Source organism: Sinocyclocheilus rhinocerous, unplaced genomic scaffold (assembly GCF_001515625.1).
Source record: "Sinocyclocheilus rhinocerous isolate Xijiao unplaced genomic scaffold, SAMN03320098_v1.1 scaffold1908, whole genome shotgun sequence".
Classification (NCBI taxonomy): Eukaryota; Metazoa; Chordata; class Actinopteri; order Cypriniformes; family Cyprinidae; genus Sinocyclocheilus; species Sinocyclocheilus rhinocerous.
The window spans coordinates 345260-360661 of record NW_015630984.1 but is presented as its reverse complement, the minus strand read 5'-3'; the positions used below and the strand labels follow the sequence as shown (position 1 = coordinate 360661).

The following is a 15402-nucleotide window of genomic DNA, read 5'->3' as shown; positions in this document are numbered from 1 at the left end:
TTTTTAGAAAAACTGAGTCCTGGTGTCCTCTACAGAGGACATAGCATAACATATGAATATAATATAATTTTTCAAAAATGTTATTTTACCATTTTTTTCTTATGCTCTAAACCAGGGGTGGGCAAACTTGGCCCTTCCAGGTTAGCTCCAACTCTAATCAAACACACCTGAACCAGCTAATCATTGTCTTCAAGACTACTAGAAAGCTACAGGCAGGTGAGTTTGATCAGGGTTGGATCAAATCTCTGCAGGAAAGTGGCCTGGAAGGGCCAAGTTTGCCCATCACTGGTATAGACCATCTGTATAGACAAATCATGACCTGTACAGTAAGTCATATACAGTATATATTAACATTGTAGCGATTTTGCACCAGTGACCTGAGAGAACCTGCTTATTAATGCAAAATAAACAAGGTAAAGAATGCAAAGGTAAACAAGTTTTTAATGCATTGCATCACCTTTACAAGCACAATGAGCCGTTAAACCATGTGTCAACGTATGAATGCGGTTTGTGTAAAATTTTTCCATCGTTACATGCAACATTACAAACAATACAAGCCTCCACCATTGAGCCTCGAGCGAGGTGTTTCCCATGTTGCTCTAGGGTGCTCTCACTGTAATAACCATGCATTTACATTGCTTTGGCATTTGGTAGAAATTTTTATTACATCTGTCTGTGTCTCACCTACCTTTTTCCTTTTGTTTATCTCCACTGGGCTCAAACTCTCTGTGTCATGCGACAAAGAATCAGTCCAAGTCAGTCCTCAGTTGGCTGATAAATCATAGTACGAGTATGAAGGATCCTCAAATGCAAACTGTGTGTGTTGCTTCAAGAGAGCAACCACATTTGTGTTGTGTTTTACTTACTTTCTTTTATATTCATTTATTCTTCATTCATTTATTCAGTTGAATCATTTTATTATTCCATTTAATCATTTATTATAATCATCACTTTCTTTCACAGTCAACTTCTTGGCTGATTAAAGATGGTTAATCGAGTTTTGGCTATTTTGGGTACCAGACAAAACTTGCTGTTAACAGGTTTTGGTTATTAGACAGTTTTGCTGATTAGTTGTTCTGTTATCAGACAAAATGGACATTTTCGGACAGGATCTGGCATCCGGGACTGGATCTTAATTATCTGGCGTGGAGGCATGATCTAACAGGTATGATAATCATAGTCAGTTTGAGCTCAAATCTGCGGCGCCAGTGCAGTGCATGAAGTAAACGCCCTGAAAATGACCTATAGCTAACCATTTAAAAAAGTGGTTTAATATAATTCACACAATGGGAATCATCACTAATTGTCAAATGAAAGATTTTTAATTGATTGTAATATTAGGCTAAATCTTTCTTTTTCCAAATTTAAACTTAATGTGAAGTGAATTTAACTACTGCCGTTTTATTCAAATACAATAATTAAATTCACATGGGAAATTTGGCGTGTTTCATTATAGAAGAAAAAGAGAGGCTGTGCAAACACGGTCCGTACAGAACATTTCACAAGTGAACCACATATGAAAGACAAGGAGCAAAGTGAAAGAATAAAGAAACTTCAAAGAAACAAAAAGTGAACAAAACAGTGTATTGTTTCCTTCACTTTCAGTTTATAGCATTATATCAGTTTGATCTTCATTTAGAATAACAAACAAGCAGCAATCCTCCACCAAGAGTCATCAAACGACACTCAATCAACAACAAAATGATGCATATTCACCTCAGAACAAGACACAATAATATAATTTCTAAAAATCATGTGATCTATATATGACATTCATATTGTTCAAAGTCAGCTGATTTCAAAAGGACCTGCTCTCTGCTGGTAGATGAATGCATCACAACAGTTGCATTATATTCATGATAGTTCAGCAGAGAACGGCTTTTACCATTTCCCACAAATAAACAAATTTAATTCAAAATGGTTTCATTAGCAACATAGGACTTGTTCATAATAATTAAAAATACAATTTGGTTTATTTTCAGTTTGAAATTAGACTTTGAATAACAGATTTCCAGATGTGACCCTACACTCTAAAAAATGCTGGGTTAAAAAGGGACAAACCCAGCTATTGGGTTGTTTTGAGTCAAAACAACCCAACTGCTGTGCTGGGTCAAAACAACCCAATAGCTGGGTTTGTCCCTTTTTAACCCAGCATTTTTTAGAGTGTACTGAATCCCACCGTATGTGTGAATGTTGTAGTTTGGGCATCATATAATTGTGATTTGGTGTGTTGAATGTGAAGGACTCCAACATTGATATCAGTATTTTTTTCCCCTAAGAACAAAAAAACAAAAACCAAATGGAGTGAAACGGACCCTTGCTGCTGCTCGTGATGTGCGCTGCTTGTGCGAATAATCCATCTTGTTTGTTGTGGACTCAAATGACTGCTGCACACTGGATTGGAAGTATCCAAGTACATGATGAACACTGTTTGTTTTTCACAGGTGTGGGATCATTTTACTTTCTTTTTCTCGGTACAGAAATTCAGAAAATGAATCTCAAGATCCAGGGAATCTCATTCAGTAACTAAAGGCACAGATGAGCTCTGTGCAGCTATTTTTCACCCAGTTTCCTGTTCTGACCCATTATGTGCTGATAAAAACATGTTCCAGATATTCTTTAGAGAGTAGCCTACACTCTTAAAAATAAAGGTGCTTCACGATGCCATAGAAGAACCTTTTTGTCTAAATGGTTCCATAAAGAACCTTTAACATCTGAAGAACCTTTCTGTTTCACAAAAGGTTCTTTGTGGCGAAAGAAGGTTCTTCAGATTATAAAAAGGTAAGAAAGAGATGGTTCTTTAAAGAACCTTTGACTGAATGGTTCTTTGTGGAACCAAAAATGGTTCTTCTATGGCATCGCTTGAAGAACCTTTTGAAGCACCTTTATTTTTAAGAGTGTATCACAAGTCTTTATTGAGTTCCTTACTTGTTAAATCAATACAACACACTGTACAAAACCTTACTGTTCACACTATTACGAAATTGCATGTGCAGAAAATTAACACTAAATACACTGATCAAGCAGATCTATAATATAGCATTATTTCACAGAAATCAATATAAAACAGAAACAGAGTTTTGCAGTCAGAGTTATACAGGTCAGTATAGTTTAAATTTTAACAGATAGTAGAGAAGTTTGCTGGAGTGTCTTTCATGAGCACTGTATGAAAAGTCAAACAAATTAGTTAATTAGTCTGGTACTGCTGAGTCGATGCTATTATATCACATTTTCTAGATGATTGCTGTTGTCGTCTTCATGTCTGACACTCAGAAACGTCCTGTTCCGTTTGGTGTGTTTTTGTGTCAATTTGTAAATGACTGGCATTATGACGATGATAAAACAGCTTATAACAGCAGCGATGACGGCGATCTTATATCCACGACCTTCTTCTTTCTTCTGTTCAGATGTTTCTGATATGTCCCTGACAGGTTCTTCTGGAAAGGTGAGTTTAAAATGTTTTATGACAATCATAAACTCAACTTCAGCCTATCAGAAAATCCGTTCATGATTTCTTGACAGAATGTTCAAACATCAGTTTCCTTCTTAAGATCTTCTCTAAAATCATGTGACAAGAGACCACAGAGCATTTTTCTTTGTTCCCAAGTAATCGGGAGCTCAATAATCAATAATTATAATAGAATATAATACCTTTCTTTCCGGGAGCTTCAGTGTCAATTTCACGTTTCATGGATTCTGTTAACAGATTTTAAACCACTGTTAGTAGACTAAAAATAAATGTACAGCTAACACTCATTGAATTATAAACAACAGTATTATATACCATACCTGTTATGCCCACAGCGAATCCTCTTCTTTTCATTCCACAGTTTGTTTGCACAAAGAATCTGAATTGTTCTGTCATTGCTGTAGCTGGAGTGTAGCGGCATGTGAAGCTGTTTCTCTGTTCACAGGGGTTCACAGGAAAAACTTGATAACAGATTTCGGAGTCATTAAAGCTCTCAGGGTATTGAAACTTATACTTTGTAATGCAGCATTCAGTGAGCAGCAGAGAGATGCTGCAGATGAAAGTTACTTCATTCCCCACAGATCCAGTCACATTCTCACAGCTTACACTGAAATCTGAAAAATAACAATATATATATCATCATATAATACAGCAACTGAAAAATAATGAAAATATCTATATTTTTTAAACAAGAAAGAATTCAGATTTACTACAAAATATTGTGCATTTTCATTTATGCTTTGCATATTAAGCACATTTGACCAAATGTTTTTTTTCTCTCTTTATCTTACATTTAGTCACTCGCCATTCTCACACACACTTTCTAAGGGAAAGTTTATTCTCTTACCATCATCATAACCTTGACAGACAGCGGAGAAGGTCCAAACCACAATGAGCAGTTGCACAACATTTACAGCATTCATTGTTCTGATTCTGCAATAGAAAGAATTACAGATATTTACCTCAGAAATGAAACATAACTGTGGCTAATAAGGAAGTGCTAGAGATTACAGAGCAGACACAGAGGACGAATTACTGAAAGCTCAGCAGAAAAGTGTTTTACTTGGATTCAATCAGTTCTTTTAGGAATATTTTACCCAAAATAAAAAATGCTGACATCATTTGAAGATGTTTGAAATGACATGAGGGTGAATAAAGAATCATTTTTTGAATGAACTATTCCTTAATGCTTCATGCACCTTATGGCTTAATTACAGTAAAAACTTTTCTTAACCTCAAGCCTGAGAATACGCTTAAAGTCTTAAATATGTCTCATATTTTCGCGAGGTTTCACACAACAACTCGTGCTTTAATTTAGATGTGTTGATGGGACTATAATGGGTGAAAAAATATAGCCAGGAAACCCCAAATATTCTTACAGTAAAAAGCACTGAGGGCACGCAATGAAACACCCGTATATCAGCTGAATCTACAGCTGCGACTAAAAACAAACGCCACGAAGAGCAAATCTTTCCATTGCGTTATCTTTACTGACTGAAAACAAAAACCAGTTCTATGGAAAGCACTGCAACATGTATCAGTCAAAATGAGCACAAAACGTTTTATATATTCATACTCTTTTTAAAATATCTGCAAATTGCGTAAACAGCATGCACGCATGGATGGTTTTCCAGCAGCGCGTCATGGATTGGTAAATATAAAGGGAATTATTTCGTGTTCAGACAGAGTTATTGCTCACCTGCGCTCTGTGTGTCTTCACCATCTGAGTTCATTCCTCTCTGATTCTCTCTGCTGCTCACACGAGTTTATAAACACTGATCCACTACTAAACTTTCACTTTCAGCATGGTTCTCAGTCTCAGTTGTTTATGTTAAAACATTTTTGACCAGCAGTTGGTGCTGTTACTAACCTGCAAATTTCCCCTTCATGCCATAAGGATGATGACAGCTGTGAAATGCTGTTTCAAAGTCAAATACAGCCGGTCAGAATTTTTGGCACACTCGGTAAATATGATCAAAGGCGGCTTTGATCTTTTTGTTTTATCCTTTTCGTTCATTCATTCATTCTTTTAAAAAAAATCGAAACTTTCAAAAAGTAAAACAAATGAAAGTAGGCCAAAAGTCTACTTACTAAGAAATGACTTTCTCTAATACACGTTGGCCACAATTATTGGTACCCCTAAAAATTACTATGAGCAAAATATCTCTGAAGTATTGCCATTTATATTTACACATTTTAGCACACCAGGGGTGACTATGAACATGAAATTATCATGGCTTCCTCTGTCACAGGAATATAAATATGATGAAACATAAAGGTCAAATTCCCTTAATCATCCATCACAAGGAGTAAAACCAAAGAATATAGTTCTGATGTGCAGAAAAAGATCATTGAGCTTCACAAGTGGCTGTAAGAAAAGTGCAAATGTATTGAAAATCCCATTTTCCCATTGTCATCTGTTGAATTTCCAATCAACAGAAAATGTTACAAATCTGCCTGAAAGAGGACGCGTGTCTACATTGTCTTAGAGCAAGGTGAGGAGGAGAGTTTGAGTAGCCAAAGATTCTCCAAGGATCACAGCTGGAGAATAGTTGAGAAAATAGTTGAGTCTCAGGGCCAGAAAGCCTAAAGAAATGTATCAAAGAGCCCCTACATTACCACATGAAAAAATGCACAAAAAATGTACCCCATGTGTACAATGACATATGCTGCTGTATCTTTAATGTTGTGGGCCTCTTTTCCTGCTGGAGGTCCTGGACATCTTATTCAGATGTCATCGTGAATTCTAGCAAATACCAACACGTTATCAACACGTTAGAGTGATTTTCCTCTTTGCATGGCACTTTCATACTTGCACCTATACAAAGAGGAAAATTTTGTCAGATCTAACTACTGTAAGAATGTGGCATAAACAACTTAAAAATAATTCTAGTTATAGGCTACTATGCTCGAGTAAAGTTTACAGAATCAACAGTGTTTTCCACAGGATATTGTAGGCCTGCTAATTGAAACTGTTAACACACGTTTACAAGTGCATTTCATTATAAATCTATGGTGAAATGCTGTAATCATCTGCCCACTAAAATGTTGGAAATTATGCAAATATGAAAAGAATAAAATGAAAAAAAAAAAAAAAAGCCTGGTGACCGCTCTGTTGCCAAAAAACTCTCATCACATGCAGAGATGGAGTTGACTGCATTCATTCACAGTGAACTGAGCCGTTCTGAGACGTATAACGAGCTGTTCGCGTGAGGAAAATGCTTACTTCGCTTTGAAACACGCAGCGCAAATAATAAAACTGATTAATGTGGCAATGAGACACAGGCACTGGCTGGCAGTCGGAGGCGTGGCTTGAGTGAGATGGGGCGTGGCTCTGCCTGAGAGGGGCGTGGCTCTGTCAGACTGCTGAGTGCGCTGTCGGAGAGAAGAGACAGATTAACGCAGCTGGTATCACTGTATCGATACTGCAGGAAAGCACTATTGAACAGTTTCACATATTTCACTATAGATATGTATCTAAAGATTGATATTTTTGACAACACTATTAAGAAACCTAACGATTCCCCCGACCCACGCGGCCTGGCTTAGACAGCGCGCGTATGAGCTCCCTTTATAATCACTGAAAAGCTGTCAATCTTAGTTCATTGCGATATCCAGGCACGTGCAGAAGGGGGGGCTTTGGGGGCTCAAGCCCCTGCCCATTTTCAAAATTATTCAAAAGTGCCCCTCTCAGACAAATAGCAATGATATTGTGGTAAATAAAACAAAACGCATTTCAATTATAATTAACATGACAATGTGTACAAAACAGTAATTAATCGCTCAAAAGTCGAAAAATTCCTGTTTATTTGTACATATCTGTCAATCTGAGGCGTTGCTATAGTTGCGTGCGTTTTGCTTGACTGATATTCCAGTCTGTTCGGAAACCTTCTTTCAGTGAGTGGGTCGCCGGAAGGAAAAAATAAACTAAACAATATTTTAAACTTTTTTTCATCAATAATCAAAGCTAGTGTGTCGATTTAATTATTTTAGAATATTACATAATTCATCATTGCCCGTTTGTCATGCATAATAGGCTACACCAACCAATCATGATCTGGCACAAGAAGTTCACATTTCATTGGACAATAATGTGAAGTGGAGCGTCATTTTCAGTTCTTGTTCATAAATCAGTTGAAAATTACATGGACAGACGAGTTTACATTTGTGGATCGTTCTGGATCTGCGGTTTGTCTCATTTTATAAATCAAACATCGCTGAGAAAATGGATGCTAAATGACTACAAAAGCACTGCACAAAACCGTGCAGCGCAAAAAGTCGCAATAATGGTAATCAGTATTCGATTCCCTTATATTTATGTATGGTACACGTTTACTATTTCATGAAACTATCATAAATAATGAAGCCCAAGTGTCATCTACAGGCCTCTTACGTGAAATGTAGGCTGGCGAAATGGTGACGTGAAAGGACTTTAACATTAAAATATTTGATAATTATGCAGCATTAGGAAAGTGTTTTATGCTCATCAAGCTTGCATTTATTTGATCAAAAACACAAAAAACTGTATTCAAAAAAAATTATTAAATTGTACTCAATTTAAAATAATTTTTTTCTATTTAATATACTTTAAAATATTTATTTCTGTGATCAAAGCTGTATTTTCAGCATCATTACTCCAGTCTTCAGTGTCACACGATCTTCAGAAATTATTCTAATATGCTGATTTATTGTCAATGTTGGAAAGAGTTGTGCTGTTTAATTGTTTTTTTTTTGTTTTTTTTTGTAACCTGATACTTTTTTGGTGTTCATTGATAAAGGATAAGTTAAAAAGAACAGCATTTATTCAAAATAGAGGTGTTTTCTATTAATATCAATCTTTACTATCACTGTTCAATTAAATAAATCCTTGATGAATAAAAACTGATTTCTTTAAAAAAAAAAATACTGACCTCAAGCTTTTGAACAGTAGTGTATATTGTTACAAAAGCTATATTTTAAATAAATGTTGTTCTTTTTTTACTTTTTAAGTATCACAGGTTTCCAACATTGATAATAAATCTGCATTGCATAAAATGTATTTTAAAGTATATTAAAATTTTGATCAAATAAATGCAGGCTTGATGACCATAAGTTACTTCTTGCAAAAATATAAAATAGTAATGTATCCAAACTTTTGACCTATATATATATATATATATATGCTGGATGATCGCTGTTGTCCGGGAACAAGAAACATTCTGTTCTGGGATCCAGAAAGTTTGGTGAAGTTTGGTTTTGCTTTGTAAATGAATGTCAAAATGGTCTTAACTGGTAAATTGTCTCCTTTTATTGGTGACTTGTTAAACCACTAAATCTTAAAGGGGTCATATGATGCTGCTAAAAAGAACATTAATGTTCTCCTCTATGCCCCGCCTTTCTGAAACGCGTAGATTTTTACAAAGTTCATCGTTCTGAAAAGCGAGGTGTGCTCTGATTGGCCAGCTATCCAGTGAGTTGTGATTGGCCGAATACCTCAAGCGTGTGACAGAAATGTTACGCCCCTTAACATACTGTGATGCCGTGTCCAGCTGGAGCAGAAGCATTTGTTGCATCCAGTGGGGACATAAATACGGATTGTAATGACTTATACTGTTTTTTTACGCGGTTGCATCGCGCCGCGTAAACTTAAAACCATGTCTGCATTTGTGATCGGAGAAATGATAAACAACAAGCACTACTCTGCACTGCTCGCTTTTGAATCGTCAGTGGCAAATTCTTTAAATATAAAAAACTTACTTACGTGAGTCATAACAGCTGTAGGCTACTCTCTCAGGATCAGGAAACAGTCCTCCATAAAATGCGCTGCACACATCTGAATATTTGGGTTGAACTGTTCTGGAACAGTGTTATAAATACAACTTAACCACTGATTTCTAGTCGTGTCCTCTTTTGGAAGACAACGACAACGTTTCACAACGAAACACACAGCTCCTTCACGACATGGCGGCAACAACAAAACTACAGCGAGAATCAAAGTTACGCCTTCTTTCTTTGCATGAACATTTGGGCGGAGTTATGCAAATCTTCCCACATAGTGACCTAGACATGTGGGGCGTGTTAGAACGAGCCGTTTTAGGTAGGAGTGGTTGACTCTTAACTTTTATAAAGAATATCTCTTTGGATTTGAGACTTTAGTGTTTGCAACTTTACAGATCTTCTTTATGCACCAAGAGCTTGTAACACTCCAAAGAGAAAGGAAAAATTTAAATCGCATCATATGACCCCTTTAATGGAATATGTCCCAAAAGCACACTACAGGAAACAATTTTTAATGGTTTTAATGCGTAATAGTAGATGGTTTGAGATGTTTGTAATGGCATTTGTAGTGAACACCATTAGAATTTCTGTGATGTTTCTATTGTTTTGTTTTTTCCAGCAGGGAAGAACTTTAAATAACTGGACTTAATGGCTCTACTCCTCCATGTTATAGTTATATACACTAGTTTACTACTGCATACCTGAACACATTAGAGATATTTTCTTCTTTGTACGGCACATTTTTTAGTAAACAACATGCATTGTGAGAAGTGATATGTAAATAAAACTGAATTCATTGGAAACATTTATCCACCCATGAGAGAATTTGTCATTGCAAAATCTCTCCCTCATCAAAGATAAACGGGATTTTAATGGGTTGCAGGAAATCAGTTCAAGGGTAAAAGTCTCAGTTGGCTGATAAATCATATATGAGTATGATAATGATAATCATAGTCAGTATGATCTGTCTCTATGGGGTGTCAGTGCATAAACTAAACACCCTGAAAATGACCTTTAGAAACTCATTTTAAAAAGCTGAGCTAAAAAGTGAATACAATTCACACAACGTAAAAATCAATCATCATTAATTGTCAAGGCTGCATCTTTCTTCTGAAAATCGAAAATCTTCTGAAATGCAAATAATAAGTCAAACTTAACCAACCATGTTTAGATATTATAGTTCACCCAAAAATGACAGTTCAGCAATTATCTATTCACCTTCATGTCATTTCAAACCTGTATGACTTTCTTTATTCTGTGGAAGATCAAAGAGGATATTATGAAAAATGCAAAATTATTATATAAAAATGTAAAATTATTTTATCCATCAGTGAAGATGAAATCAGGTCGATATCTCTGGCTGTTTAATTCTGCTTGTTTTTTTTTTTAATCACTTCACATATTCAGTATACGTTCAGCCATATACTGTATGTACACTGATCAAACAGATCAATAATACAGTGATATTTCACAGAATCAATATAAAACAGGAATAGAGTTTTAAAACCTACAGCCAGAGTTATATATTAAGTTTGAGATATAATAAAGCTTGTGTCTTTTGTGAGCACCACAGGGAAAATCAGACATAAGTCATTAGTTTCATACTGCTGAGTCAATGCTATTATATCACATCTTCTGGATGAACGCTTCGTCCTCATCATGTTTGACAACCAGACACATCCTGTTCTGGGATCCAGAAAGTTTGGTGAAGTTTGGTTTTGTTTTGTAAATTATTGTCATGATGATGACGATGATGAGGATGATGAGGAAACCACTCACAAGCACAGTGATGACAGTATCCTTGACTCCTGCTGCTGTCTCAGGTGGAGAGGATCCTGATGGGTTTTCTGGGTTCATACGTCCTAAGTAAACTGAAGAAATAATCAATAGTTATATTAAATATATAATAGCTTTCATACCAAGAGTTTTACTATCATTTTCCGGTTAAATGGCCTCTGTTCATATATTTTAAACCACTGTTAGTAGATATAACATAAATGGACATTTGCAAAGATTTACTGCACTATAAACAAACATATTACAGTAAATGCAGTACCTGTTGTGTAAACAGTGAATTCGGGTTTCTTCCATCCACAGGAAGTTTGCACAAAGAATGTGAATTGTTCTGTCATTGCTGTAGTTGGAGATATTAAATATATAATAGCTTTCATACCAAGAGTTTTACTATCATTTTCCGGTTAAATGGCCTCTGTTCATATATTTTAAACCACTGTTAGTAGATATAACATAAATGGACATTTGCAAAGATTTACTGCACTATAAACAAAAATATTACAGTAAATGCAGTACCTGTTGTGTAAACAGTGAATTCGGGTTTCTTCCATCCACAGGAAGCTTGCACAAAGAATGTGAATTGTTCTGTCATTGCTGTAGTTGGAGTGTAGTGGCATGTGAAGCTTTTCCTCTGTTCACAGGAAAAACTTGTGCACAGATTTGTGTTTCTTTATGTTTAAACATATTATTTTTAATGCAGCATTCATTTATCAGCAGAGAAACACTGCAGGTGAGAGTTACTTCTTTCCCCACAGATCCAGTCACATTCTCACAGTTTACACTGATATCTGAAAAATAACAATGTAAATCATATAATACACAACAATAAAAATCTGCTGAAACTCCTGATTTTTACCAATCCAGACTGTTGCCATGTCATATAGTCAGTGGAGAAAACACAAGATCATGCATTCTTGATTGAAAATTAGATTTTGCACTTATCTGTACAAAAACATTATACTGCTCTCTGACCTTAAAGGATTTCTCTTCCTATTATGCAAAAACTGTTCAAACAGTAAATCTGTATTTTGAATTATACTCAAAAGCTCTTGGGTATTCTTTTTAAAGAGCCATGTTTTGTATATCTATGAATCAGATATTTTTCATTATTTCAGATTTAGTTCATTCTAGGTGAAGTTTATTCTCTTACCTTTATCAGCTTGACAGAGAGCAGTAAAGGTCCAAACCAGAATGAACAGCTGCACAGCATTTACAGCATTCATGGTTGTGATTCTGCAATAAAATAATGACACCATTTAATTTACACCATAATAAACTTAGGACTAATGAGGAAGTACAAGAGATTACAGAGATATGGACAACTTTTATGGTGCTTTAAAGTAATTTAAAATGAGCCAAGGATGATTAAGCGATGACAGAATTTCATTTTTTTGGTTTTCTATTCGTAAACCATTCCTTTATGCTTCAAGAAACACCAACATCACGCAGCATTAGATAACTTATATTTCATCTAATACAGAATATGATAATTACACAGTACTCAAGTCTGAGAATATAAATTTTCTATATTCAAAGGCATTTTGAAATACCTGCAAAATGTGTAAATCACATAATATGCATGTATTGATGATTATTGTCCAGCGTGTTATGGATGAGTACAGTCATGGCTAAAAGTTTTGGCAGTGACAAATTTTGTGTTTTGCAAAGTTTGCTTAAGCTGTTGTGGTGTTCATTCACGTTGTCGTTAGATTATTTTGTAGAGTGATCAGATGCATTTTAAATAATTGCTAAAAGCTTCATTGGCCAAAACATTTACATTTAACTTTCACTGTTTTTTGATCCTGACACAAAATGACCAGCTAACATTAATTGACTAATCATATCAGCAGCACATGTGAAAGTGTGAATGAGTACTAGTCAGGTAAAATCACTAGATTGTAAGAGCAGACTGATTGCTATAAAAGGAGGGAAGAAGCTCTTCCAATCATTGTGTTGTGTAAGGTTACCTCCAAAGAAACACATGCAGCCATCATCGCTTTGCATCAAAATGGCCTCACATGCAAGGAAATTGCTACAAATAATATTGCACCTGAAAGAACCATTTACCGGATCATCAAGAACTTCAAAGAGAGAGGTTCGCCTGCAGTGAAGAAGTCTTCAGGGTGTCCCAGAGTGTCCAGCAAGCGCCAGGACCGTCTCCTCCTGAGGAGTCAACTACAGAATCGTGACTCCACCAGTGCAGAGCTTGCTCAGAAATGGCAGCAGGCTGGTGTGAGAGCATCTGCATGCACAGTGAAGCCAAGACTTTTGGACAACGGCCTGGTGTCAAGAAGGGCAGCAAAGAAGCCACTTCTCTCCAAGAAAAACGTCAAGGACAGATTGAAATTCTGCTGGAAGTACAAGGATTGGACAGCAGAAGACTGGTGCAAAGTTTTTTCTCTGATGAAGCTCCCTTCCGACTGTTTGGGACATCTGGAAAATCGATTGTTCAGAGAAGAAAAGGTGAATGATACCATGAGTCCTGTGACGTGCCAACAGTGAAGCATCTTGAGACCATCCATGTGTGGGGTTGCTTTTCAACCAAGGGAGTGGGCTCTCTGATAATTATGCCCAAAAACACTGCCATGAATAAAGAATGGTATGGACCTGTCGCTGCCAGGATTTGCGCTTGATCCCTCTCAAACGTCCTGCAACAGCAACTTCTTCCAACTATCCATGAGCAATTTGGTGATGATCCGTGCATTTTCCAGCATGATGGAGCACCATGTCACAAAGCAAGAGTGACAAAGAAGTGGCTCGAAGATCATTACATTAAAATTTTGGATCCGTGGCTTGGCAATTCCCCGGATCTCAGTTCGGTAAAGTTAGCAAGATATTCACAGATTTTCCAGATCAATAACTCACGAGCAAAATGTTTTTACTACACAACTGACGCCTCTTTTCTTGCGTAGTGATGTAGAAAACGAGTGTTACGTCCAAGGACGTATTTGTTTTTTCTCTCTCTATCCCTTTTACTTCCTATAAGCAGGAGGTAATGGCTGCCACCTGATTCCAATGATTGGTGATCTGATGTAATTGCAGGAGGAGGGGAAGCAGTGAGGATTTAAGCAGCACCATTGCACAGCGCAAGGTGTGTGTGGAGGCTGCGTCGTGAGGCTTCTATTCTCAACCCAAAAAGCTTTATTAGTTGTTCTGGTTAATACTTTGTTGAATGATTCCTTTGTAGTGTTATTGTGTTAACACTGTTGTGGTAACTGATGCCTACGACAAGAAACCTGGTTTGTTTTGGAAGTTACTATTTGTTTGTCCCTACCTATGTTATTGTTTGTTATCTATTAAACTTACATTGTTAACTTATTGGGAATGTGTTAGTAGAGAGGTGGGTGCCATTTTCTTTATCTTGTTTTCCTCTTGTTTATGCTAGTTAGGGAGGTAGTTTATATCTATTGTATTTTGTTTTCTTTTCTTTGTATAGCTTAGTTAGTTTATCCCAAATAGTTAGAGGGTTTGTTTGTTATTTTGGCCTTGCCCCCTCTTGAAGTTTTGACATCCTCCCATATCTGTCAAATAAAATAACTTGTTTTGATATCGAGATTCTTGGCCTTTGTTAAAGCTCTGGGGTTGGGAATTGAACCTTGCTGCCTCCACACATCACCTTTTTATTCTGTTACCTGTTCCTCTAACCCTAGACTAACTGGGAACGTAACCACGAGCTACAAGCGAGTTCTCCTCAAAACAAGCTTTCCTCCGCTCTGTACAAAATACATTGATCTCAATGCGCTGGCGTCCGAGAGACAAGTGACAAGTTATTTTTGAAAAATAATTGCTTTTGCATATTTTCTATGATTATTTAAAATGAATAAGTGTTATTTAATACTAAAATAAGTTATTTTGAATAAGTGTTGTGGAATAATCAGCAGGAGAGCAGTGATGTGTGAACTGATTTTGGAGAAAGTACAGTGTGTTACAGTGAAGTTATTGATTATTTTGTCCAATAACAATGACGGTAATGACTATTTTTTTCATTATAAATAATCATAAATATGCAAAAAGCAATTATTTTCAAAAATAACGGTTGTGGTATAACCAGCAGGAGAGCAGTGATGTGTAAACTGAATTTGGTGACACTACAGTGTGTTACTGTGAAGTTATTGAGCTTTATATAGCTTTACAACTTTTTTTCTTTTTTTTCCGTTTAATCTTTAATCCTTGAGAATATGAATTATATTGTTTGTTTGATGATAATTACATATTAAGTCATATCAGATATGTATTTTTTATTATAGAAATACATTATAGAAAATGCAGATCCATGTGTGAGATAATGTAAAATGTAATAAATATAGGCCTATATGAAGAGTTAATTTGCAAAGACAGATAACTCAGTTTTTAACAATTCTCAGAAATCATGTTTTTTCATT

At 36.0% G+C, this 15402-nt stretch overlaps 1 protein-coding gene and 1 long non-coding RNA gene across 2 annotated transcripts in view; both read right to left on the bottom strand.

The window, feature by feature from the left end:
• Positions 1–2906: 2906 nt before the first annotated feature.
• Positions 2907–15402, bottom strand: part of LOC107740849 (uncharacterized) — a 25227-nt gene continuing 12731 nt past the window's right edge. The window contains exons 5-7 of the mRNA XM_016553375.1: positions 3790–3933; positions 3652–3696; positions 2907–3437 (exon numbers count right to left, since the gene is read on the bottom strand). Coding sequence (XP_016408861.1) covers positions 3220–3437; positions 3652–3696; positions 3790–3933 — 407 coding nt within the window. The 3' untranslated portion in view covers positions 2907–3219. The remainder of the gene's footprint in view (positions 3438–3651; positions 3697–3789; positions 3934–15402) is intronic.
• Positions 11723–15402, bottom strand: part of LOC107740857 (uncharacterized) — a 5119-nt gene continuing 1439 nt past the window's right edge. The window contains exons 2-3 of the long non-coding RNA XR_001640126.1: positions 12171–12253; positions 11723–11808 (exon numbers count right to left, since the gene is read on the bottom strand). This is a non-coding gene — a long non-coding RNA (uncharacterized LOC107740857). The remainder of the gene's footprint in view (positions 11809–12170; positions 12254–15402) is intronic.